The 24999-nt window shown below is 54.5% G+C and overlaps 1 protein-coding gene across 1 annotated transcript in view; it reads left to right on the plus strand.

The window, feature by feature from the left end:
* Nucleotides 1-592: 592 nt before the first annotated feature.
* Nucleotides 593-24999, plus strand: part of BID (BH3 interacting domain death agonist) — a 29659-nt gene continuing 5252 nt past the window's right edge. Inside the window, exons 1-3 of the mRNA XM_012454247.2 lie at nt 593-696; nt 15872-15941; nt 20303-20504. Coding sequence (XP_012309670.2) covers nt 617-696; nt 15872-15941; nt 20303-20504 — 352 coding nt within the window. The 5' untranslated portion in view covers nt 593-616. The remainder of the gene's footprint in view (nt 697-15871; nt 15942-20302; nt 20505-24999) is intronic.

Below are 24999 nucleotides of genomic sequence, written 5' to 3' on the forward strand. Positions count from 1 at the left end.
CCGGCCGGGTGCGGGCCCCGCTTCCCGGCGGATCGAACCCCGGCCCGCACCGCGGTCTCTCCAGCGCCGCGGACACCTGCCCGCCCCTCCCGAGCGGAGCTCAGGGCTCGCCAGGCGCGGTCGAGCGGCCGCCACCGGGGGCTGGCCCGCGCCTTAGAGCGCTGGCGACGGTGCTGGTGCTGCCGCTGGGAAAATGCCGAATGGCTGAGTGACCCCAGGGGACCCTGGGGGGTGCCCCGAAGCCCTCAGCCAGCAAGCGGCTGTGCTGGTAAGGGCTCATTCATTCATTCATTCATTCATTCCACAACTGCCGCGGTGCTGGGGTCCCGATGGCGCGGCGGGCGGCAGGAGCCGGCTGGAGGAGCACAGTGAGGACCCTCGGCTGGGCCAGTCTGGGGCTGAGTGGGCTTCACCTGCAGGCGGGGTTGGAGCAAGAGGGGCAGATGGACCCGCGCCCCTTCCCGGAAGCTTATCCACACCTCCGGCCCCCTCCTCACGGGGCGCTGCAGAGGACCTGGCTCCTCCACGTTCGGACTCCCCCCGTGCTGTGCTGGGCGGGCTCTGATGGCGAGAGCGCTCCTGGGCCTGAACGTGCACCTGCAGTCCCCTGGGAGTGATGGCTGAGACCAGGTTCCGTGAGCTGGGGGCTCAAGGGTGCGGGGAGCGCCGAGGGATCCTCTGGCATCAGGAACTGAGGTACACAGAGCTCCATGGAGGCACTGCTGGGCGGAGGACCTTGACCAGGCCGCTGCCTGCGGCCGGAAGGTGCGTCCCTGTCCCTTCTGCCCCTCTTGCCCAGGGAGGGACGAGGAAATGCGGGGGCAGCAGTTCGTGGCTGGGGTTTAAAGGCGGGCATCTCCCAGGACGGGCACAGGGACGTCTCGGCTGGTGAAGTGTGAATGGCGACCGAGACCAGGGGTGCCGGGGTGCCGGGGTGCAGAGTTGCCGCGGCTGGTGAGGGCTGTTAGTGCTGTCTGAGGATGTTGGGCAGGACTGGCAGAGACGGTGGCTGTCCGGTGGTCTCAGGGATGGGCAGGAGCTTGCCAGAGAGAGAAGCAGGTTGTGGCCCCAGGGTGATGCATGCAGGGGATCTGGTGCCTGGGTGTCGCACGCCTGGCTCAGAGGCCTTGCCTAGGGGTGCTCACAGGCTCAGCTGACGTGAGGATGCTGATTGGAGGAGCTGAGGGACCCATGCATTTGCAGTGAGCAGTGCCCAGTCCCCTGGATTGAGAAGGATGGCTGAGAGTGATGAAGGTGGGTGGACATTTGATGCAAGAGCCTGCCTTCTAAGCACAAGGGCCATGGGTCAGCCTCTCTCCAGTGCCAGGTGGAGGGCTGTGCTATCCAGCTTCCAGGCTGAGCACCCACCCAAGCGGGGACTGCACGCTGAGGCAGGGGACGCGGAGTGCCGGCTTTCTGGCTGTCAGCCCGTGAGAGGCCTGTCCCTAGAGCTCTCCTCTGGAAATACTTCCTGGAGTCGTACATCTGGTCACCACTTGCCGACTGGGGCTATGGAAGGGAGTACAGGCCTGGAGTGTCCCCTGGGTGCCTGCCCCTACCCACCCACAGGGCCTAACTAGCAGCTCCACGGCTGCCACACCTGGCCTAACACCTTCAGCGGCCACACGTGTCCTTGCCCCAGGCCAGTGAAGGAGACAGATCTGAAGAAGACACTAACGGGGCTGAAGCACAGGACAGAGAAAACCACGTGTGTGCCAGACGCTCACGGAGCACTTGATGTGTGCTGACTGGCTCTTCTGGACATCACGGTGGTCAGACTGGGGAAGCATCCCCATTCTCCAGGTAATGAAACTGAGGCAAGGAGAGGTTAAGTAACTTGTCTGGAGTCGCAACCTAGGGAGTCGGACTCCAGGGTCTCAGCTCCGAGCGTCATGCACACTGCCCAGACGCCCCTCCACGCTTCACACCTGTCAGGCCACCGGGGGTGTGGAGCCTTTCTCTGGCCTCGCTCCCCTGTGAGCCCCTGGGAGGAAGGCAGCCCAGGTTCCAGGCAGCGAGGGACACGTGTGGGAGAGGGGATGCTTCCTGGGCAGGGACCCAGAACCCTCCCAGTGGGTTTTTCCCCAAGAGCCACTCCTGGCAGGTTTCCACAGCCCCCCGATCCCCGCCAGCCCCAACACAGCCTCTTTTCCCTCCTCTTCCTCCTTTTCTGTTTCTGCCTGCATTGGCCCAAAATAGGGAAGTTTCACATAAAAGGCAAACGGACCACAAAGCAGCTATTTCTGGAGCTGCTGCTGCCTTGCACATTGGATTCTCGGTTGGCCTGTTAGGTGTTTGTTTTCGGGGTCCTTTGCTGTAGAAGAAGCCATCAACTAAGAAAAGGTGGAAGTGGCTTTGGGAGACTGAGAAGGGAGGACTGCTTGAGCCCTGGAGGTGGAGGCTGTAGCGAGCTGTGAACGCAGCGCCGCACAAGGCTGTAGCGAGCTGTGACTGCACCGCCGCACAAGGGTTTAGCGAGCTGTGACTGCACCGCCGCACGAGGGTTTAGCGAGCTGTGACTGCACCGCCGCACGAGGGTTTAGGGAGCTGTGACTGCACCGCCGCACGAGGCTGTAGCGAGCTGTGACTGCACCGCCGCATGAGGGTTTAGCGAGCTGTGACTGCACCGCCGCACGAGGCTGTAGCGAGCTGTGACTGCACCGCCGCACGAGGGTTTAGCGAGCTGTGACTGCACCGCCGTACGAGGCTGTAGTGAGCTGTGACTGCACCGCCGCACGAGGGTTTAGCGAGCTGTGACTGCACCGCCGCACGAGGCTGTAGTGAGCTGTGACTGCACCACCGCACTCCTTGAATCCCATCAGCTTGGCTGTGGCAGGGGTGGGAGGCGGGAAGTGGGGTTTTAAAGGAGAAAGACCGCCATCTGGATTATAGACCAGACCTGAAAGGGGGCTGGCACTTTTAGGCATGTGGAGTAACCGGGACACACTGTCCTAGTGGAAGCCGTCAGTGGCCTCTGTGGCTGCTGTGGCCCCAGGAGAGGAGACATCTGTCTTCTGGGGCTGGGGCTCAGTCTGGCTCGGGGTCCAGATCCCCAGGGAGCTTTCTGTAGAGCGTCCTGCCTGGGCTTTGCCTGGTCTGCATGGATCCCCCAGCCTGTGGCTCAGCCCGCTTCCATGCTCACAGCCATGCTGGCGCCCAGAAGCAGCCCTTGGCTTCCCTCCTCGTTGGCTTAACAAACCCCCTTTCTTCAGAGGAAGGGAAGTGTATGCTGTGGCCTGGTGGGACTGGCTGGGCTTGGGAGTTCCAAATGCTCTGTGTGTTTGGGGACAGCTGCTGAACCTCCCCTCCGCTGCCATGGCCCTTTGGCCAAGAGCGTTTATCCAAGGCCGGCCGTAGCTGCTCTATTTCTGTTATGGGCATCTGTGCCTCGGTGTTTGGTTCAATTTGTGTAACTGAATGTCTCATTTTGTTTCTCACAGTCATTCTGTGAAGCTCCCCCATGTCTGGGAGAGTGTTAGGTGACTGCAGCCCTGGGTCCAGGACAGGCCGTGTTCCAGCAGCTCCTGCTGGAGCCTCCCCATTCTTTCCCAAAACCAAAGAGAAGGGAAAACCTTCTCTCAGTGGGTGTCACATGTCAGGTGCTTTTTCTATTACTGCATGTGATCCCACAAGGCAGGGAGTATCCTCTTTTACGGATGGGGAAGGTGAGATCACATTGCACGTTCAAAGCCGGACGTGACCCGTCCATCGTTAGAGCTTCCAGCTCTGGGCTGGGAGTGCACGAGAGTTCTTCAGATGCAGATGGGCTTGAGGGATTGTGCTTCTCCGGTGTTCAGGTGTTTTTTTTAGGGAGAGCCATCTGGGGTCTGGGCTGGGGTGGGGACAGCAGGAGAACAGGACAGGAGTGACGACCCAGGGCCAGGGAAGGGAGTAGGCAGGGGCAGCATATGGGGTGGAAAGAAGGGCCAGTGGCACGAAGGCCCCTGGGAGGCAGCAGCGCGTCCCTTGGGGGAAGTCCCGCAGAGAGGCCATCCCTGAGGAACTGAGGTTCTGTGACAGTGCGGCTGGGCCTGAGGACACGGGTGTCTGTTGCCTGGGTTCAGGAGGCCGGCGGGCACGTGCACCACCCCCCAGCGTGGCAGGGCACCATGTGACCAGGACTGGCATCAGGACTGGGAATGGCTTCTGCACCAGCCGGCATCTCCCTGGAGACAGGAAGGTGGGGTGCCTCCTGAGTTCAGCTGGGAACTCTGAGCTTTGGGTGCTGGAGGTCACTGTGTTTGGGATGGCTGCCTTGTGGGCCCAGCTGCCTCTGTGTGTGGTGGGGTCAGTAGAGGGACCCCAGGCAGGCTGGACTCCGTCCTGGTCCCGGAACCGAGGCAGGCACGCTATGAGAAGATAAAATCACCTTGATGGGCTGTCCCCAGGACCCTTCCAGCAGGCACCTCCTTGCTGTGCCCTGGAAAGGCAGGTGGCGCTCTGGGTGACGCAGCCTCAGGGTGCGCCTCTGTGGCCCCCGTGCCCTCCTTGCCCAACTTCCCCTGAAATCCAGGCAGGGAGAGATGGGGCCTGGCTGTGAGGACCCTGGCCCCACGTGACACCACCTTCCCCAAAGCCTGTTTCTCCCTCTGGGTACCTCTGAGGACCCTGCAGACATCCAGCCCCAAACCTGGCCAGCTGAGCAGGGAGCCCAGCTGGGGGCCTTTGTGGAAGGGTCCCCTGTGTCCTCACACCAGCAGCCAGCCACTCCCCAGGTCACCAGCCCCTTCGTAGGAGAGGGGAGGCATTTCTGCCAGGGGCTGGTGGCATTTCTGCCAGGCAGGAGCACGGCGTTGGTGCAGCACGGGCCCTCCTGTGCTCTGTGAGGGCTCTGCCCTGACTTGGACTCTGCCTGGGACGTTGTGACAGCCCTCTTCCTCAGGACAGAGTCTACAGAGAGCTCGGGGGCAGGGCAGGGGCAGGCAGAGGCTCACCAGGGCTTCTGGAGTAGCTGAGGGACACCTGTCTTCCCTTGCCAGCCACCATGCCCCACCCAGAAGCCCAGAGCCTGGGCAGGGGAGGGAGGCAGGATGCCTGGGTCATGGAGGCCTGGAGCTTGCTGGGCCACTGACTTCCGGGGCCTGTGGTGGAGCCTCCGACCTCTGGGAGGGGCCCCAGTCACCTGAAGAGGCCCTCGCCTTGTCATGCCCTCTCCCGCTGGCTGCCTTGTCAAAAACCATTTGATCAAGACATAATGCACATGCCATAAAATTCACCCATTTACAGTGTACAGTTCAGCAGTTTAGTGTATTCACATTTGTGCAACCATTGCCACCATGTACAGGCGGAACGTTTCAGCACCCCAAAGAGAAGCTCCAGACACACGGTCAGCGCCTCCCCAGCCCTGGCAGCCCTGATCTTTCTGCCTATGGATCTACACGTTAAGGAACTTTCATGCAACTGGAATCACACAGTTGTATGAAAGCTCAGTTTCAAGCAATGCAATCTCGGCTCACTGCAACCTCCGCCTCCCGGATTCAAGCAATTCTCCTGCCTCAGCCTCCTGAGTAGCTGGGATCACAGGTGTGAGCCACCACACCCCGCTGATTTTTTTTTTTTTTGAGACGGAGTCTTGCTCTGCCGCCAGGCTGGAGTGCACCGGCTCGATCTCGGCTCCCTGCAGCCTCTACGGTCTTTTGTGTTCCACTTCTTTCATGTAGCATGTTTCCAAGTGTCACTCATGTCACAGCAGGTATCAATTTTCTTTTCTTTTTTTTTTTTTTGAGACTGAGTTTCGCTCTTGTTACCCAGGCTGGAGTGCAATGGCGCGATCTCGGCTCATCTCAACCTCCGCCTCCTGGGTTCAGGCAATTCTCCTGCCTCAGCCTCCTGAGTTGCTGGGATTACAGGCACTGCCACCATGCCCAGCTAATTTTTGTATTTTTTAGTAGAGACGGGGTTTCCCCATGTTGACCAGGATGGTCTCGATCTGTTGACCTGGTGATCCACCCGCCTCGGCCTCCCAAAGTGCTGGGATTACAGGTGTGAGCCACCGCGCCCAGCAGCAGGTATCAATTTTCATTCATTTTTTATTTCGTATCTTTTGTAGAGACAGGGCCTCACTATGTTGCCTACGCTTGTCTCGAGCTCCTGGGCTTAAGCGATCCTCCTGCCTCGGCCTCCCTCCCAAAGTGCTGGTCTTTTCTTGGCTACCGGAGGCAAATTCAAGCAGCAGTGGAACTTTGCAGAACTTTGCGCTTCGCGGACGCTGTTTCTCCGTTTTCTCTCCGTGTCTGTCTCCCCGCCCCTGATTCTGTGTTCTGATGGTTTCTGGCTTGCCCGTGACCTGGTGGCATCCGTGATTGGTTTGTGGTTGTATTCTTGGCTCATCTTTGTAGGCGGATGACCCAGATCAGTTCTCTGTGGCAAGATGCGGAGAATCTGGATGGCTGCACTTCCCTCTCTGTGGCCTTAGATTCTTTTGAGCTCAGTTCAGTTCAGAATTTTGTGTCCACCCAGAAGGACAATTGAAGTATCTTGAATTGGAGAAAATCTATTCTAATTGGCTTGTGATGAGCTTATATAAGCAAATATTTCTAAGATTTCGAGAACATAAGAAAATCGTACTTCTAATTATTTATTTGTTATCATTTTTTTTTTGAGACGGAGCCTCACTCTTGTTGCCCAGGCTGGAGTGCAGTGGTGAGATCTCGGCTCACTGCAGCCTCTGCCTCCCGGGTTCAAGCAATTATTCTGCCTCAGCCTCTCAAGTAGCTGGGATTACAGGTGTGTGCCGCCACGTACAGCTAATTTTTTGTATTTTTAGTAGAGATGGAGTTTCACCATGTTAACCAGGATGATCTTGATTTCCTGACCTCATGATCTGCATGCCTCGGCCTCCTAAAGTGCTGGGATTACAGGCATGAGCTACCACGCCTAGCCATTTTCTTTCTTTCTTTTTTTTTTCTTTTTGAGATGGAGTTTCGGTCTTGTTGCCCAGGCTGGAGTGCAATGGCGTGATCTCGGCTCACTGAAACCTCTCTCTGCCTTGTGGGTTCAAGGGATTCTCCTGCCTCAGCCTCCCAGGTAGCTGGGATTACAGGCATGCGCCACCGTGCCCAGCTAATTTTGTATAGAGACAAGGTTTCTCCATGTTGGTCAGGCTGATCTCAAACTCCTGACCTCAGGTGATCTGCCTGCCTTGGCCTCCCAAAGTGCTGGGATTACAGGCATGAGCCACTGCACCTGGCCTTTTTTTTTTTTTTTTTTTTGAGACAAGAGTCTTGCTCTGTCACCCAGACTGGAGTGCAGTGGCATGATCTCGGCTCACTGCAACCTCCACCTCCTAAGTTCAAGTGATTCTTCTGCTTCAGCCTCCTTGAGTAGCTGGGATTACAGGCACACGCCAACATGCCTGGCTAATTTTTGTATTTTTAGTAGGGATGGGGTTTCACCATGTTGGTCAGGCTGGTCTCGAACCGCTGACCTCGTGATCCACCTGCCTTGGCCTCGGCCTCCCAAAGTGCTGGGATTACAGGTGTGAGCCACCACACCAAGCTGTACTTCTAGTAATTTAAATGCACTAGACTTTAAATTTAAAAAGAAATTCTTCTTGCAGAAACAAACTCAGGAATGTTTTAAGAATTTTAAGTTCAGGCCAGGTGTAATGGCTCACACCTATAATCCTAGCAATTTGGGAGGCTGAGGCAGGCAGGATGGCTTGAGCCCAGGAGCTCGAGACCAGCCTGGGCAACATGGCAAGGCCTTGTCTCTACCAAAAATAAAAGATTAGCTGTGCGTGGTGGTCGTGCGTGTAGTTCCAGCTCTGGAGGCTGGGGTGGGAGGATCACCTGAGCCCGGGAGGTTGAGGCTGTAGTGAGCTGTGATTGTGCCACTGCACTCCAGCCTGGGGGACAGAGCCAGACCCTGTCTCCAATAATAATAGTAGCAATAATCATCTAAGTTCACATAATTGAAGTAAATGTTTGGCAAATGAGACTAAATCGATATTTTGGGCTTTTAAAAAGCGATGTCTTGTCTTCAACGGTCTTAAATATAATACAGGTGTGCTGAGAGTGGTGGCTCACACCTGTAATCCCAGCACTTTGGGAGGCCGAGGCAGACAGATCAGGAGGTCAGAAGATCTAGGACATCCTGGTCAACATGGTGAAACCCCGTCTCTACTAAAAATACAAAAATTAGCTGAGCGTGGTGGCGCTTATTTGTAATCCCAGCTACTCCAGAGGCTGAGGCAGGGGAATTGCTTGACCCCGGGAGGAGGTGGAGGTTGCAGTGAGCTGAGATCGCATGACCGCACTCCAGCCTGGGCAACAGAGTGAGACTCCATCACCAAAAAATATATATACATATAATACAGGTGTATACTTTATTCTACCTGGCTTTCTCCCCTAAACTACGACTTTACCTATCAAATCAGCTAATATTACTCTTACATAATGTTTAAGATTATCAAAAATACAAGTTTGGGTTCAAATGTATTCATTATTCCAACAGTGAACTGTACCAAGATAAAGCTTTGGTAACTTAAAACCTTGGACTGATACTAAATGGAGTTTAGTAGGTATTCTTTGGATATCGCCACACTTTCTCAGCAAGACACTGATTACTAGGTATACCTATGTTTCTTCAGCTCTAAAAAGAGGCCCTATCTTGGCCTGCACGCGTGAGGATGTTTCCACATTGAGAAAGCATAGCAGGGCGCACGTGGCTGTGAAGGCTGTGATGTGTGTGCCCACAGGCATCTGCTAAACGTGTACCTGGCAGACAGCTCTCAACCGTCAGCCAGAGGTTCGCCATAAAATGGAAGTCAGTTCCTTTGGTTAAAAGTCATAATTAGGTTATGACTTAAACTCATTTTAAATGTGTGAAATTGCTTTATTTTTATTTATTTATTTTTTTGAGACGGAGTTTCGCTCTTGTTACCCAGGCTGGAGTGCAATGGCGCGATCTCGGCTCACCGCAACCTCCGCCTCCTGGGTTCAGGCAATTCTCCTGCCTCAGCCTCCTGAGTAGCTGGGATTACAGGCACGCGCCACCATGCCCAGCTAATTTTTTTGTATTAGTAGAGACGGGGTTTCACCATGTTGACCAGGATGGTCTCGATCTCTTGACCTCGTGATCCACCCGCCTCGGCCTCCCAAAGTGCTGGGATTACAGGCTTGAGCCACCGCGCCAGGCCGAAATTGCTGTATTTTATTTTATTATTTTTTTTGGAGACTGAGTCTTGCTCTGTTGCCCAGGCTGGAGTGCAGTGGCCTGATCTCGGCTCACTGCAACCACTGCCTCCTGGGTTCAAGCAATTCTGCTGTCTCAGCCTCCTGAGTAGCTGGGATTACAGGCATGCACCACTATGCCCAGCTAATTTTTGTATTTTAGTAGAGATGGGGTTTCACTGATCCACTCGCCTCTCGCTCCCAAAGTGCTGGGATTACACTCGTGAGCCACCACACCGGGCCAATATTTTTTTAAATAACTATTTTATAAAACAAAAGGTTTCTGTTGAGAAGAACAGCATTGCGTCAGTGTTTCTGCAGATCTCCTAGGAGTCTGACTGAATAGAGCATACCCGGATTCTCAGTTATGGCAGTATCTCTCTCACTCAGCCTCTGGGAAAGTCCACTGTCCCCTCGTGAGAGAATGATGGAGGAAATTGTGTTATGGTAGCCTTTGGACCTCACAGAATCTCGGAAAAGGGCCTCAGGCACCTAGGATATCCTGGTCCACACTCTATCCAGAAGTGATTTCCCAGTGTGTTCCAGAATATGGTAAAAATGACAAAAAAAACTGTGAAGGGCAAAACTAGGTATGTGCCTTTTCTCATCATAGGACCTGAGCCGAAAAGCAGCTACGAATTATGTCACGATTTTAGCAAAGTTTGCTGGCCTCGATGGTTTTGCCTTGTTGACTCATGAACGCCTTTGCCTTCAAAATGAGATTATTGTATCCCTTCTGTGTAATCCACCTGGATGGCAGAGGTTCTGTACAGCAGAATCATTTTTGATGCTTTATGTTGACTTTATTATGCCCTTGCTTATTTAAGGGGTAAAAACAAAGAACAAAGGTTCCTCACTTGTGAAAGATCAGGTTTGATTTGTTAATGGATAATGAAGTCTCAGACGCCCGCGATCTTGCCTTAACTGTCCCGGTTGCCTCTAAAACTGTCCTGAGACTCCGAGTGCCCCTGGAAAATCACGAAGATTTGATCATTCACCTTATAAAGAGAAAAACACATAAACATCATGAGGTTTACGTGTGATCTGGTAAGACCCGCACGGGAGGAGTGGTTTTCTAACACAAGCTCCTTGGTTCGGCGTGTGTATGAATGCGATTCGTGGCAGCGTTTCAGGAGATCCAGGCTTGGCGGGAGGCAGGGCGCTCATCAGGGCCCTCCCTTGCTCTGCAGAGGAGATTTTCATTCGGAGGAAACACTGGCCAGATGCATCTCATAACAGTTAGAAAATTGTTAATGAGAAACAACTGTGGCTCGCCCCATGCTCACGTTCCCCGTGTGGGGAGGGGCTGCCCCGGCGCTTTCACCAGTGTCCTTCAAAGCCTCGGGGCCCAGGCTTCCACGTGACATCGTCTCAGCGGCTCTCAGACCACCCCCGCCGCCAGCCAGGGCTTGGTGAGGGTGGACGCTGGCTCTGAGTCCTGCAGAATGTGACTGGTTGCTGAGGGAACTGAATGTGGTTCCAGCTACTCGGGAGGCTGAGGCGGGAGAATCGCTGGAACCCAGGAGGCAGAGGTTGCAGTGAGCCGAGACCACGCCTTTGCACTCCAGCCTGGGTGACAGAGTGAGACTCCGTCTCAAAGAAGAAAGAAATTCAATGAGTCGGCTGTCCCCCGTGAGTGGGACCAGGAAGACAGGGATGACCACATGTTAGCCAAGGAGAGGACTGGCCTGCAGAGACCTGTCCCTTAGACACCTTCCTCCGGAGCACCTGTGCTGTACCTGTCCCCAGTGGCCCACGCCTCTATCCAACCACCCATGTGGCGTTTTCAGTGAGTTCCGGGACATTTGGCTTCCAGGCTGCGTGGGAGGCCCATGGGCTTCGGAAGCAAAGCTGGCATCTGAGCATACTGGGGAGCAGCAGCAGCGGAGCTGTCCCCTGGCCCTCCCGGGGCACCCTGGGGCCTCAGCCGTGTCTCTGAAACCGGGGCGGAAGCACCTGCCTGGCGAGGCTGCAGTGAGGAATGGGGGGGCGTGGGGAGCCTGGCGGTGCCTGGTGGGTGGCTGCTGAGTCCTAGAGACTTGGGGAATGGCGCATGCAGGGCTCTGCCTCACCCTGCTCACTGCGAGGGCATGGGGATCCTGGCTGTGAGCTTCCTGGCATCAGGGCAGCCTCACTGAGGAAGGCGGGGATATTTCCCGTTTCCCACCTGCCTTGGCATCTTCCCACTGGCCCTGCTGAGTTTCCTTCTTCCTGGCAACTTGGTCAGAATCAGAGCAGAGCCGCTGTTGACTGGGGAGCCTCTGTGGTTTCGTCTGCGTCCACACCCTCCTGGGCACACTCAACAGCTGATAGTGACTCACTGGATTTCTACTTAAGTGACAGATGAAGTCAGAGGTGACCCAATGCAGGGCTGATGCTCTGCCCGAAATTGACCAGCCAGGCCTAACATTGCCACTCCCGCTCCTTAAGCCCTCCAAGGCCGTTGACCAGGGAAGGCGGCCTCATGTCCCAGGGTATGAGGCCCCCAGGGTCTGGGCCCTGTGACCTCGAGGCACAGCCCAGGGGAGCTGCCCTCACCCTGTCCTCTCCGGAGACTGCCATAGCATCTCTCCCCTGTTATCCCACCAGGGTACTCATCACAGCCCTGTCTTTAGTGGTGGCAATGTTGTTTTGGGACAGAGTCTTGCTCTGTGGCCCAGGCTGGAGTGCAATGGCACGGTCTCAGCTCACTGCAACCTCGCCTCCCGGGTTCAAGCAAATCTCCTGCCTCAGCCTCCCAAGTAGCTGGGACTAGAGGTGTGCACCACGCCCGGCCTAGTGGTGACGATGTTAAGCTGTTCACATGCCCAACACCGGGGTTAGTGATATTCCTCTGTGTATGTGACACACCGGTGTGGGTTAGTGGTATCCTCTGTGTATATGACACACCGGTGGGGGTTAGTGGTATTCCTCTGTGTATATGACGCACCCGTGTGGGTTAGTGGTATTCCTCTGTGTATATGATGCACCGGTGTGGGTTAGTGGTATTCCTCTGTGTATATGATGCACCGGTGTGGGTTAGTGGTATTCCTCTGTGTATATGATGCACCGGTGTGGGTTAGTGGTATTCCTCTGTGTATATGATGCACCGGTGTGGGTTAGTGGTATTCCTCTGTGTATATGACACACCGGTGTGGATTAACGGTATTCTGTGTATATGACATACTGGTGTGGGTTAGTGGTATTCCTCTGTGTAGATGACGCACCGGTGTGGGTTAGTGGTATTCCTCTGTGTATATGACGCACCCGTGTGGGTTAGTGGTATTCCTCTGTGTATATGATGCACCGGTGTGGGTTAGTGGTATTCCTCTGTGTATATGACGCACCGGTGTGGGTTAGTGGTATTCCTCTGTGTATATGACGCACCCGTGTGGGTTAGTGGTATTCCTCTGTGTATATGACGCACCCGTGTGGGTTAGTGGTATTCCTCTGTGTATATGACGCACCCGTGTGGATTAGTGGTATTCCTCTGTGTATATGACGCACCCGTGTGGGTTAGTGGTATTCCTCTGTGTATATGACGCACCGGTGTGGGTTAGTGGTATTCCTCTGTGTATATGATGCACCGGTGTGGGTTAGTGGTATTCCTCTGTGTATATGATGCACCGGTGTGGGTTAGTGGTATTCCTCTGTGTATATGATGCACCGGTGTGGATTAACGGTATTCTGTGTATATGACATACTGGTGTGGGTTAGTGGTATTCCTCTGTGTAGATGACGCACCGGTGTGGGTTAGTGGTATTCCTCTGTGTATATGACGCACCCGTGTGGGTTAGTGGTATTCCTCTGTGTATATGATGCACCGGTGTGGGTTAGTGGTGTTCCTCTGTGTATATGATGCACCGGTGTGGGTTAGTGGTATTCCTCTGTGTATATGATGCACCGGTATGGGTTAGTGGTATTCCTCTGTGTATATGATGCACCGGTGTGGGTTAGTGGTATTCCTCTGTGTATATGACACACCGGTGTGGATTAACGGTATTCTGTGTATATGACATACTGGTGTGGGTTAGTGGTATTCCTCTGTGTAGATGACGCACCGGTGTGGGTTAGTGGTATTCATCTGTGTATATGACGCACCCGTGTGGGTTAGTGGTATTCCTCTGTGTATATGATGCACCGGTGTGGGTTAGTGGTATTCCTCTGTGTATATGACACACCGGTGTGGATTAACGGTATTCTGTGTATATGACATACTGGTGTGGGTTAGTGGTATTCCTCTGTGTAGATGACGCACCGGTGTGGGTTAGTGGTATTCATCTGTGTATATGACGCACCCGTGTGGGTTAGTGGTATTCCTCTGTGTATATGATGCACCGGTGTGGGTTAGTGGTATTCCTCTGTGTATATGATGCACCGGTGTGGGTTAGTGGTATTCCTCTGTGTATATGACACACCGGTGTGGATTAACGGTATTCTGTGTATATGACATACTGGTGTGGGTTAGTGGTATTCCTCTGTGTAGATGACGCACCGGTGTGGGTTAGTGGTATTCCTCTGTGTATATGACACACCAGTGTGGGTTAGTGGTATCCTCTGTGTATATGACACACCAGTGTGGGTTAGTGGTATTCTGTGTATATGACACACTGGTGTGGGTTAGTGGCATTTTGGGCCGGATGAGTTGTGGGCTGCCCTAAGCATTGTAGGGTGTTCAGCAGTGCCCCGACCGCTACTCACTAGGTGCCAGGAGCTCACCCACTAAGTGTCCGCAGACAGCACCAGATAGTCCCTGGGTGTCCATGTCGCCTGGCTGAGAACCACTGCCTGAGACACAGTGTTCGCATCTGCTGGGGGCTCGCTGCAGTTCCGAGGTGGCCACGGTCTGCTTGTGGCGTGGGCGTGTGTCTGAGTGTGAAGGAAGCTGGTTTTGTGAGCTCAGGGGTGACAGTGAGCACTTTCCCCACAGAGACCCCTGAAGTTGTTCCTTGGAGGATGAAGTGGTGAGGGGCGGGGGCTCCAGACCTTGCTGGGGAGGCCAGGGTCTGGTCCACTGTGCCGTGGCCTGGGCAGTGGCCCTGGGGGCTGCTGTAGCCTCTATGGTGTGTTTCCTGGGGTGCGCTCTGTCCTGTGCTTCGTCTCTTGCGGGTGCAGGCTCCCCTTCCTCCCCCCACCGTGGAGCCCGCGGATGGCCCTGGAGTCGGGTCCTGGCACCTCCCTGTGTCCACATGCTGCTCAGTCATTTGCTCTTGGCCCCTTTCCTATGTTATGCACAGCCACGCCCAGCCAGGTTCTCCTGGGCTCCCCAGTGAGGGAGTGGGGTGCAACCTGCAGCAGTGCAGGGTCCCCGGGCCCGCGGGGAGCCCCAAGGCAGGGAGGTGGGCGAGGCACCGGTCAGTGCTGGCTCCCGCCACCTCTTCTCTGCCTGGGCACAGGCTGATTGTCACACCTCTGTTTGCTTTTTATTTTCTGTGTATTCAGGAACCATGTGAAATTGCCACTGCTCGGTTTTGTCCTACGAAATGGCCATTTCATTTGGTTCAACACAATATTGTGTCTACACACACACACACACACACACACACACACACACACACACTCTTTCTGAAACAGGATTATTCTATTCACAGTGTTCTATAGAAATTTTTGTTCCGTCTTTTTAAGGCACTTACTATACGGATGCCCACACAGATCTCTGTCTCTCTCTCTCTCTTTTTTTCAGACAGGGTTTCCCTCTGACACCCAGGCTGGAGTTCAGTGCTGCAATCTCCACTCACTGCAACCTCTGCCTCCTGGGCTTAAGTGATCCTCCTGCCCCAGCCTCCCAAGTAGCTGGGACCACAGGGCTTGCACCACCACACCTGGCTAATTTTGTATTTTTGTAGAAATGGAGTTTCACCATGTTGGCCAGACTGGTCATTCTTTTATTTTAGAGCCAGGATCTCACTCTGTGCCTAGGCTGGAGTACAGTGGCGCCACCCTAGCTCACTGCAGCCTTGAACCACTCCTCTGGCCTCAGCCTCCCAAGTAGCTGGGAAATAGGTAAGGTGCCCCACCATGCTCAGCTAATTCTTTTTTTTTTTTTTTTGAGATGAAGTCTCGCTCTGTCACCCAGGCTGGAGTGCAGTGGCGTGATGTTGGCTCACTGCAACCTCCACCTCCCGGGTTCAAGCAGTTCTCCTGCCTCAGCCTCCCGAGTAGCTGGGATTACAGCTGTGCACTACCACACCCAGCTAATTTTTGTATTTTTAGTAGAGACGGGCTTTTACCACATTGGCCAGGCTGGCCTCTAAACTCCTGACCTCAAGTGATCCGCTCGCCTTGGCCTCCCAAAGTACTGGGATTGCAGGAGGTGTGAGCCACTGCGTCCAGTCAGAAGCTTTAATCTTTTAATTGTCAAATTCATTATCTCTCTTTATAAACATTTTACATTTTATGGCAACAAAGTCATTTGTGAGACTAAGGCCCTGTTTCCCTGATGCCTGAGGTCTTCCTGGCGTGGCTCGCGAAGGCTGAACTCCAGCATGGGATCGGCCCCAGTCGGCCCCAGGGTGCTCAGGGCCTAGGTGAGTCTCTGGAATGAGGAAAACAAAGCTTGGCTCTGGCCAAGGAGAAAGAAACCCAGGGCGTGCTGGCTGGGCCAGGACCTGGGCTGAGCCGCCGTTTCTGGAGCCCAGGCCAGCTGTGTGCTCCTGCCGAGGGGTCCCGAGCAGGGCTTCTCAGGAGCAGCCGCCTACCCTGTGTGTGTCCTCTTCCAGGTCGCCGCTGGGACACCGTGAGCCAGGAGTGAGCCGGAGCCGCCACGCTGCCCAGGCCATGGACTGCGAGGTTAGAGGCCAGATCCCCTAAAGGGCGCCTTGTGGAGGGTGGGGTGCGAGGGGTGAGGGCCCACGTGTCCCCAGCACGCATGCCTGAGGGCTGAGGCTCAGCCTGTCTGGCCCTTATCACAGCTCAGCACAGAGGAACCCTGCCCAGCCCCTTCACTGAAGCAGGTGAGAGCTGGGAGGTCATCCCTGTCCCTGCCCCGCGCCTTCCTTGCGCTGTGCTTTCGGTACAGCCCTCCACACGGTGCCTGGGGCTAACTGCAAGGGCGAGGGGGCTTTTAGTTGAAGACCATTTAATAGGCTATGGGTCCCAGCACTTTGGGAGGCCAGGAGGTCGAGGCTACAGTGAGCCATGATTGTGCCAGTGCACTCCAGCCTGTCCAAACAAACACAAAAGAGATGTAAGAACAAGAAAGTGGGTGTTAGATAAGCGTTTTAGATAATTCTCTCAACTATAAAAGCAAGACACCGATACTTTTGTCTAACCCATGCTGTTGCTATGAGGAGCAAATAAATCAGTAAGTTCAAATAAAAGTGCTGTAAACTCTAAGGTGTTTCCAAATTTTTTTTTTTTTTAATTTTATTTTAAAGATGGGGCTTCACCATCATGGCCAGGCTGGTCTTGAACTCCTGACCTCAGGTGATCCACCCACCTCGGCCTCCCAAAGTGCTAGAATTACAGGCGTGAGCCATCGTGCCCGGCCTCCAAATTTTTTTAACCCACTTAATTTAAATTTCCCTTCATAGCTGAGCGAGGTGGCTGACATGCAGAGTCCCAGTGACGTGGGACACAGAGGCAGGGGGATTGCTTGAGGCCAGGAGTTTGAGACAAATCTGGGCAACATAGTAAGACCCTGTCTTTATAAAGATAAAAGCAGCAGAGTTCTGGGAGCGGGACTTTCCCTGAGTGATTCCTTGTCTCTCCTTCCCTTTAAACAGTCTCAGGATCACAGCACACGGGTCAGGAACCTCTCTCCACACACGGCCTCAGAGCCCCCTCCTGCTGAGCTCAGGTCCTCACGCTGTCCTGGCAGCCTCTGGGGAGGCATCTGCGAAGTCTAATGTCTTGGTGCTTAGTGACCAGTGGCCTGTGTTGCGGGTCCTGAGCATGGAGAGCCCCCGGCTCCCGGGAGGTTCTCAAGCCGCCCCTGCTGGGTGCCCTCTCCAGAGGTGGGGATGGTGTGGATTTCAGCATGGTAGCGATTCAGTTACACAAACAGGAGATTGCAGGAGCTCCCCCCATCCTGATGCAGGCTCGTTGTCAGTGCCCAAAAGACCGCTCTGGGGGTGCCTCCGTCCCTTCCCACTGGCGACTGCTGTTCCTGCTTCGTGCTCTGGAGGTGTTCGCAGGTGGAACACCACCATCACCTGCATAGTGCCCTGACTCACGGAGGCGCCTGCCTGCCTGGCTGCCCTCCCGCCTGCCCTTCTCTTCCTCCGGCACCCTCAGTGGAGGAGGCTGGATGTCGCCACTCCCAGCGCTCCCCTTTCTTGCTTTCGGGGTGAGAAAGCTGAGGCAGCAGTGAGGCACCCGTCCAGGCCCACAGAGCTGGGGTCACAGCAAAACACTTTGAAACCTTCCCTTAAATTCTAGGGTTCAGGCTCAGGCTTTTTTCCATCAGAACTTTTTTTTTTTTTAGATGGAAAAATAGGTAGGAGTCTCACTCTGTCACCCAGGCTGGAGTGCAGTGGCACGATCTCGGCTCACTGCAACCTCCGCCTCCCAGGTTCAAACGATTCTCCTGCCTCAGCTTCCCAAGTAACTGGGATTACAGGCACCTGCCACCATGCCCAGCTAATTTTTGTATTTTTAGTAGAGATGGGGTTTCACTGTGTTGGCCAGGATGGTCTCAATCTCTTTACCTTGTGATCCACCCACCTCAGCTTCCCAAAGTGCTGGCATTACAGGTGTGAGCCACCATGCCTGGCCCCTATCTGTGTAGATATTTCTTTTCTTTTCTTTCTTTTTTTTTTTTTGAGTCTCACTCTGTTGCCCAGGCAGGAGTGCAATGGCATGATCTTGGTTTACTGCAACTCTGCCTCCCGGGTTCAAGCAATTCTCCTGTCTCAGCCTCCCGAGTAGCTGAGATTACAGGCACATGCCACCATGCCCAGCTAATTTTTTGTATTTTTAGTAGAGATGGAGTTTCACCGTGTTACCCAGGCTGGTCTCGAACTCCTGAGCTCAGGCAATGCACCCGCCTTGGCCTCCCAAAATGGTGTGAGCCACCATGCCCGGCCTCTGTGTAGGTATTTTTTTCTTCCTGTAGTCAAAAAAGAAAATATATGGTAAAATGCACATAACAGCAAATTTACCACTTTAGACAGGGCACGGTAGCTCACGCCTGTAACCCCAGCACTCTGGGAGGCAGAGTGGGTGGCTTGCTTGACCCCAGGAGTTTGAGGCTGTGGTGAGCCGAGATCGCGCCGCTGCACTCCAGCCTGGGCAGCAGGGCGAGACAGACCCTGTATGTAATGACAACAACAAAATCAGTCTTCCTAATTTTCCTTTACGAAGCGTGGAGGACTTTGCGCTATTTCACTTACCAGCATCTTCCAGCTGCTGCCTCTTTGATTTCTTTGATATTTGAAAAGACAAAGACAATGAGAGTGGTTTTATTTTTGTTGTTTGGTGCTATTTTTGCCATGTTTGGTGAACAGAATTTTTGCAATTTATCAAAATACATTGAGTAGGTCCCATCTTTTTTTTTTTTTTCCTCTTTTTTTTTTTGAGACTGAGTCTTGCTCTGTCACCCAGGCTGGAGTGCAGTGGCGCGATCTCAGCTCACCGCAACCTCTGCTTCCCAGGTTCAAGTGATTCTCCTGCCTGAGCCTTTTGACTAGCTGGGATTACAGGCGTGCACCAAACCCAGCTAATTTTTGTACTTTTAGTAGAGACGGAGTTTCACCGTGTTGGCCAGGCTGGTCTTGAACTCTTGGCCTCAAGTGATCCATCCGCCTTGGCCTCCCAAAGTGCTGGGATTGCAGGCGTGAGCCACCGCGCCCAGCCAGTACCATCTTTTTCTTTGTGCTGGAATTGATCTTATTATTTTTGCCTCCATTAGATCACTTTTGTAACATGTCTTGCAGGATTTTCTGTCTTGATCGTTTCTCTTACATATTTTTTTCCTATGATCTAAAACGATAAATAACTATCAAGTCTTTTATCAAAAGTAGGTTTAGAGGCTGAGCACGGTGGTTCACCCCAGTAATCCCACCTTGGGAGGTGGAGGCAGGAGGATCACTTGAGGTCAGAAGTTTTAACGCTCGTCTCTACTAAAAATATAAAAATTAGCTGGGCGTGGTGGCGCGCGCCTGTAATCCCAGCTACTCAGGAGGCTGAGGTGGGACAATCGCTTGAACTTGGGAGGCAGAGGTTGCAGTGAGCTGAGATCCCACCACTGCATTTCAGCTTGGGCAACAGAGTGAGGCTCCGTCTCAAAAAAAAAAAGTCCTCTAAAAGGTTTTTGGTTTTTTTAATGAAATATATTATGGACTTAGAAGATAAAGAAATTTCTGCCTGCACTCCCGTCTCCCCTCCCGCGCTCCCACCTGCCCTCCCTTCCGCGCTCCCGTTTGCGCTCCTGTTTGCGCTCCCGGCCCTTCGCCGCCGTTGAGGAGGTCTGTTCTGTGAGAACCTGGGCAGATCCCAGCGTCCTGCCCTTCGCGGTGTTGCTCTCTCTTCCACCCTTGGCCTCTCTGCTCTGGCACACCCAGCTGCAGACCCTGCAAGCGCTCAGAATACAGCCCCAAACGCAGCACCCCAACCCCTGGTGTCTCCCGCGGCACAGACACCAGCCGCACTGCAGCTGCCAGTGCTGCCCACGGGGCTGGAGCGCCAGCCCCTCGGGGTCGGAGTTTGGATTAAGGACACACCCACCCGAAGTGAACCACGCTTGGCCAAAGGCACGTGCCAGATGTGGTCACCACTCCCCAGTAGTCACTGAAAATCTATCTGCTCAGTACTTCCTGAGCCCATGAAGCAGATGAGGGGAAAGGTGGGCTCAGGTTGCTGAAGCCTGCAGGGGATTGAAGAAAGCCTGTGAGCACAGGATAGCGGGTGGCGTCCACGTGCTACTCGCATGGCCTTCTCACCCAGCAGGAAGCTCCCCAGCTGCGTGTTTCAGGAAAGCCAGCAGATTCCTCTGCAGAGGAATCCCGTTCTGCAGAATCTGTCCCTCCCTGCCATCTACAGGTGATGCTGCTTAAAGTCGGGGCTGCAGACCTGGCCTCTGCCTGCTGAGACCTGCAGGGCCCTCCTGCCCATGGGGTCCCTCAGCTCTCTGGGGCCTGTGAGGCTCTTTCGGGCCAGCTGCATGGCCTGGCCGAGGTCCCCAGGTCTTCCTGACTCCCCTTTCCCCTCAGGTCAGCAATGGTTCCGGCCTCCAGGATGAGCGCATCACAAAGCTGCTGGTGTTTGGCTTCCTCCAAAGCTGCTCCAACCACAGCTTCCACGCGGAGCTGGAGGCGCTGGGCCGAGAGCTGCCCGAGTGGGAGGAGCCCGATGAAGAGCTGCAGACCGATGGCAACCGCAGCAGCCACTCCCACGTGGGGAGAATAGAGGCAGGTAGGTGGCTGGCCCTACCCCCTTTCCCCAAAGCTGGGCTTTTCTGTCGCCAGTAGCATTCAGGGAGCCTCAGGGCTGGAAGGGACCCCTGGGCTCAGCCGCCACCTCTGCAGTTGCAGTGGCCACGAACGTTGGTATCCCTTGATCACCTGACTGAGTGGTCTCTGCTTGATTCCCTCCAGTGCGGCTGAGCTCACTGCCTGCCATTTTTGGGTGACTCTGTTAGAAAGTTCTTCCTTTAATGAGCCAGAATCCCATGTACTGGTCTTGAGTCCCCTGTCTGGACCAACACACAATGGTGTTTTTTTTTTTTTTTTTTTTTTTTTTTTTTCTGAGACAGAGTTTCGCTCTTGTTACCCAGGCTGGAGTGCAATGACGCGATCTCGGCTCACCGCAACCTCTGCCTCCTGGGTTCAGGCAATTTTCCTGCCTCAGCCTCCTGAGTAGCTGGGATTATAGGCACGCACCACCATGCCCAGCTAATTTTTTGTATTAGTAGAGATGGGGTTTCACCATGTTGACCAGGATGGTCTCGATCTCTTGACCTCGTGATCCACCCGCCTCGGCCTCCCAAAGTGCTGGGATTACAGGCTTGAGCCACCGCGCCCGGCCACAATGGTGTTTTTATCCAGTTTTCCAAATGATTCTGATACAAAGATTGCAAACCGCTTGTCTGGACTATATAACTCAAGGGGTTCACCCACTTGGCTTGTAGCATTTCAAGAACCTGGCGCTTTAAATGCTGGTGCCTGTGTCTCACCTCCAGGGATACTTACTGGTCGGTCTGGGCATTGCTGGGTCTGGGCAAAGCCCCCAGGTGGCACTGCCATGAGGCCCCTGCCTCCCTGAGCAGGCCTGGCTGACCATCCTATTGATTGAAGCCCGCTTGTTTCACAGTGACTTTTTCACCTGTCTATGCCCGACACTTTTCCTTTCATACACATTATGCCCTGTGATTACAAGAACACAAGTATTTGGAAGCTCATTTCCAGGTGAGGAAACCCAGGTCCAGCAAAGCGTACATGACTAGCTCCAGACCTCATAGCTTGTGGCCATGTCACCATCTCACCACTGGGACGGGACGTGGGGCCAGGCCCTTCTTGAGCTGGGCTCAGCCTCCCTCCCCCTGTAGGGCACTGCCTTCCAGACTGTTCATCTTTCCTGTGGCTGATTCCTGCGCTCTCCTCCAGCATGCAGCTCCACTCCCCTTTGCCAAGGGGCTCCTTCTACAGACAGGGGCTGTCCCAAGCAGAGGCTGGGGTGTGTGGAGGCTCACCCACTTTCATATCCAGCCCTGCAACGCTGGCTTTCAGTAGTGTGCTTGTTGGAATTACACGAGGAACCTTTTCCAAGTGCAAGCCTTGGGCTGTACTCCAGCTGCCTGCATCAGGCTGTTTTAGGGCAGGACACTGCCCGGGGGATTCTGACCCAGGTAGAATCCCTGCCCTGAAAGCCTACAGGGATTCCCAGGACCCCAGCCCAGGCCTTTCCCGAGCTCGAGGGTTGTGCTGCCCTCTGGTGGCTACGGGGGAGACCAACAGCTGGCCCAGCCTTCTGCCTACCACGTGTCTTAGATCAGGTGCGTGGGGACGTGGCTGGAGTTTCCCACTGGCCCCGGAGGTGGGGTTGAGGGGATGTCCGAGACCATCTCTGCCCTCTAATCCAGCCAGCACATCTTCTGGCTGGCCCTGAACTGAGGAGAAGCCCCAGGTCCCCGTGGGAAGGTCCAGGAAGGGCAGGAGTGAGCGGGCACAGCGGTGCCCTCAGTATTGCCGTGAAGGCAACTGCAGTCCCGTCTGCCCTGGTTTTCTTCTCTCGCTCTTCTCCACACCGGCCTTTGCCTCTAGACTGAGAAAAAAGTGATCACGACAGTTCACTTAGCCTGACCAGTGTGCTGGTAGGAAACTGGCATGTGAATCTAGTCCCTGGCGAGCCCTGGAAAAGGGGCAAGGTAGAGGCTCTGGCCGCCGGGGTTTCTTTGGTGAGTCCATTCACTCAGCTGGACACAGACGGGTCAGGAGAGTCCTGTTGCTACTGGGCTGGTGGCCAGAGGGAGAGAGGACATGCCCATCACTGAAGCGGGTGAACAGCCTGCATGAATGAGGCACAGATTCGGTGCTGGGGGAGCCCGGCACTCTGCAGAGTCAGGAAGACTTTGGGGCTACCGCTGCAGCTGAGCTGGGCATTGAGGGCTGGTACATTTGGTTCCTTGGAAACTGGGAAGAGGGAATGGCTATCATTTAAGCAAAATCCCAGCAGCTATGAAAGCTGCAGTGAGGCTGGGTGCGGTGGTTCAGGCCTGTAATCCTAGCACTTTGGGAGGCCAAGGTGGGTGGATCATGAGGTCAGGAGCTCAAGACCAGCCTGGCCAAGATGGGTGAAACCCCCTCTCTACTAAAAAAGTACAAAAATTAGCCGGGCGTGGTGGAGGGAGCCTGTAATCCCAGCTACTTGGGAGGCTGAGGAAGAGAACTGAAGGAGGCGGAGGTTGCAGTGAGCCGAGATCGCGCCATTACACTCCAGCCTTGGTGACAGAGTGAGATGACATCTCAAAAAAAGGAAAAAAAAAAGCTACAATGAATAGTTGAGTTTGCCACTGGAAAGGAAGCATAGAAGTTAAGTCAGACGTATTTGGAGGCTGGGTCATGACTTGTCAGTTATGCAGAGGTGAGCATTTGAGAGGTTTGGAAGACAAGTGGTGTGGTCGCCATACTGCATGCTTCACAACAGACTCCAGGGAGGCCATGAGGCCCCAGAGCACAGTGCCCAAGGACGTGCCTGCTCCTTGCATCACACTTCCTCCACCCTGCCCTGCTCTGAGGTCCGTATTGTGAAGGTGGTGGAGTGGAATGGATGGCAGGGAGTGGGGCTGTCATCGTCAGATGAGTGCTAAGGGGACTCCCACCAGGGTGGTGTTAGTGGTAGGGACAGGTGAAACAGCTGTGTTTGCAACATAAGGTGAGATTTGACAGTTGACTGAGGGTGGCAGCAGCAGCCCTAAAACCAAAAAAGCCAGAGGGAAGTTGTAAGCACAGAGAAAATAGATTTAACGGGAGAAAATCCAATAGCTGGCATCTTTTGAACACTTCCTATGAGCTAGGTACAGGGCCCATTCATTCATTCATGCAATTAAAAAATTTTTTAAGAAATGGGGTCTTGCTGTGTTGCCCAGGCTGGGGTGCAGTGGTGTGATCACAGCTCACTGCAGCCTTCAACTCTTGGCTTCAGGGAGTCCTCCCACCTTAGCCTCCTGTATACCTGGCTCCCTTTAAAAGTTTTTTGTAGAGCCTGGGCACGGTGATATCCCAGTGCTGGGTGTAATCCCGGCACTGTGGGAGGCCGAGGTGGGCAGATCACCTGAGGTCAGGAGTTCAACACTAGCCTGGCCAATATGGTGAAACTGTCTTTTCTAAAAAATACAAACCTTAGCTGGGTGTGGTGGTACACACCTGTAATCCCAGCTATTCAGGAGGCTGAGGCATGAGACTTGCTTGAACCTGGGAGGTAGAGGTTGCAGTGAGCTGAAATCGCACCAGTGCACTCCAGCCTGGGAGACAGAGCAAGACTCTATCTCAAAAAAATAAACTAGTTTCTTGTAGAGACAGGGCTTTGCTCTGTTACGCAGGCTGGAATGCAGTGGTGCAATCATGGCTTACTGCAGCCTCTACCTCCTGGCCTCAAGCAATCTTCTGTCCTCAAGCCTCCCAAAGCACTGGGATCACAGGCGTGCACTACCACACCTGGTTCCTGCAATTGTTTATTGAGCATCTACTGAGTGCCCTGCAATTGCTTTAAGTGCTGGGTATTTGTCAGTGGACAAAACGGATTAAAAAATCACAGCTCTTAGGAAGGGAGCTTACCCTCCGGCAGGGGCATCAGACACAGCAAGTGCTGAGGAAATGGCAGTGAGTGTGGGAGGTGTGACAGTGGCCCTCGGGCAGGGGCAGCACGGAGGCTGTGCGCCGGGGGAGGAGGACCGAGGGGCCAAGGGTGTCAGCTCCGGTTAGAAAAGCAGGGGAGATTCTCCAGGGCCTTCTGGTGCCAGTGACAACTGGGGTTTTCCTGAGATGGGACTGTGAGGAAGGGGGGTCTCAGGCTGGGAAGCGCGGAGGTGGGTCTGGGACGCCATCTGCCCGCAGGGCCCCTTCCTAACGGCTGCCCAGGCCAAGGCCGACCCTGCTGGGTTGTGTGGTGTGAGCCATGAGACTGCTGCTGGGTTTGTACCTCAGGCGTGGTTGTGACACTGGCCCTATCCATGGGGACATGGTGCCCGTGTGTGGGAGCCTGGGCCTCAGGCGGGGCCCCAAGCTTGGGTACTACCTAGAACCCAGCTCAGCGCCGGTACCCAGCCCTCCCGCAGTGGGCCTGGTGGAGCGGAGCACATGCCCAGTGGGGGCCAGCACTACACTGGAGGGGGAGGGACTGGCCTTGCCCAACTGCAGAAGCGTCCTTTCCTGGGGCAGGGTGGTGTGGGGGAGGGTATCAGGGCCATTGT

The sequence above is a fragment of the Aotus nancymaae genome, unplaced genomic scaffold (assembly GCF_030222135.1).
Source record: "Aotus nancymaae isolate 86718 unplaced genomic scaffold, 86718_ANA_hifiasm-v0.15.2.pri h1tg000049l, whole genome shotgun sequence".
Classification (NCBI taxonomy): Eukaryota; Metazoa; Chordata; class Mammalia; order Primates; family Aotidae; genus Aotus; species Aotus nancymaae.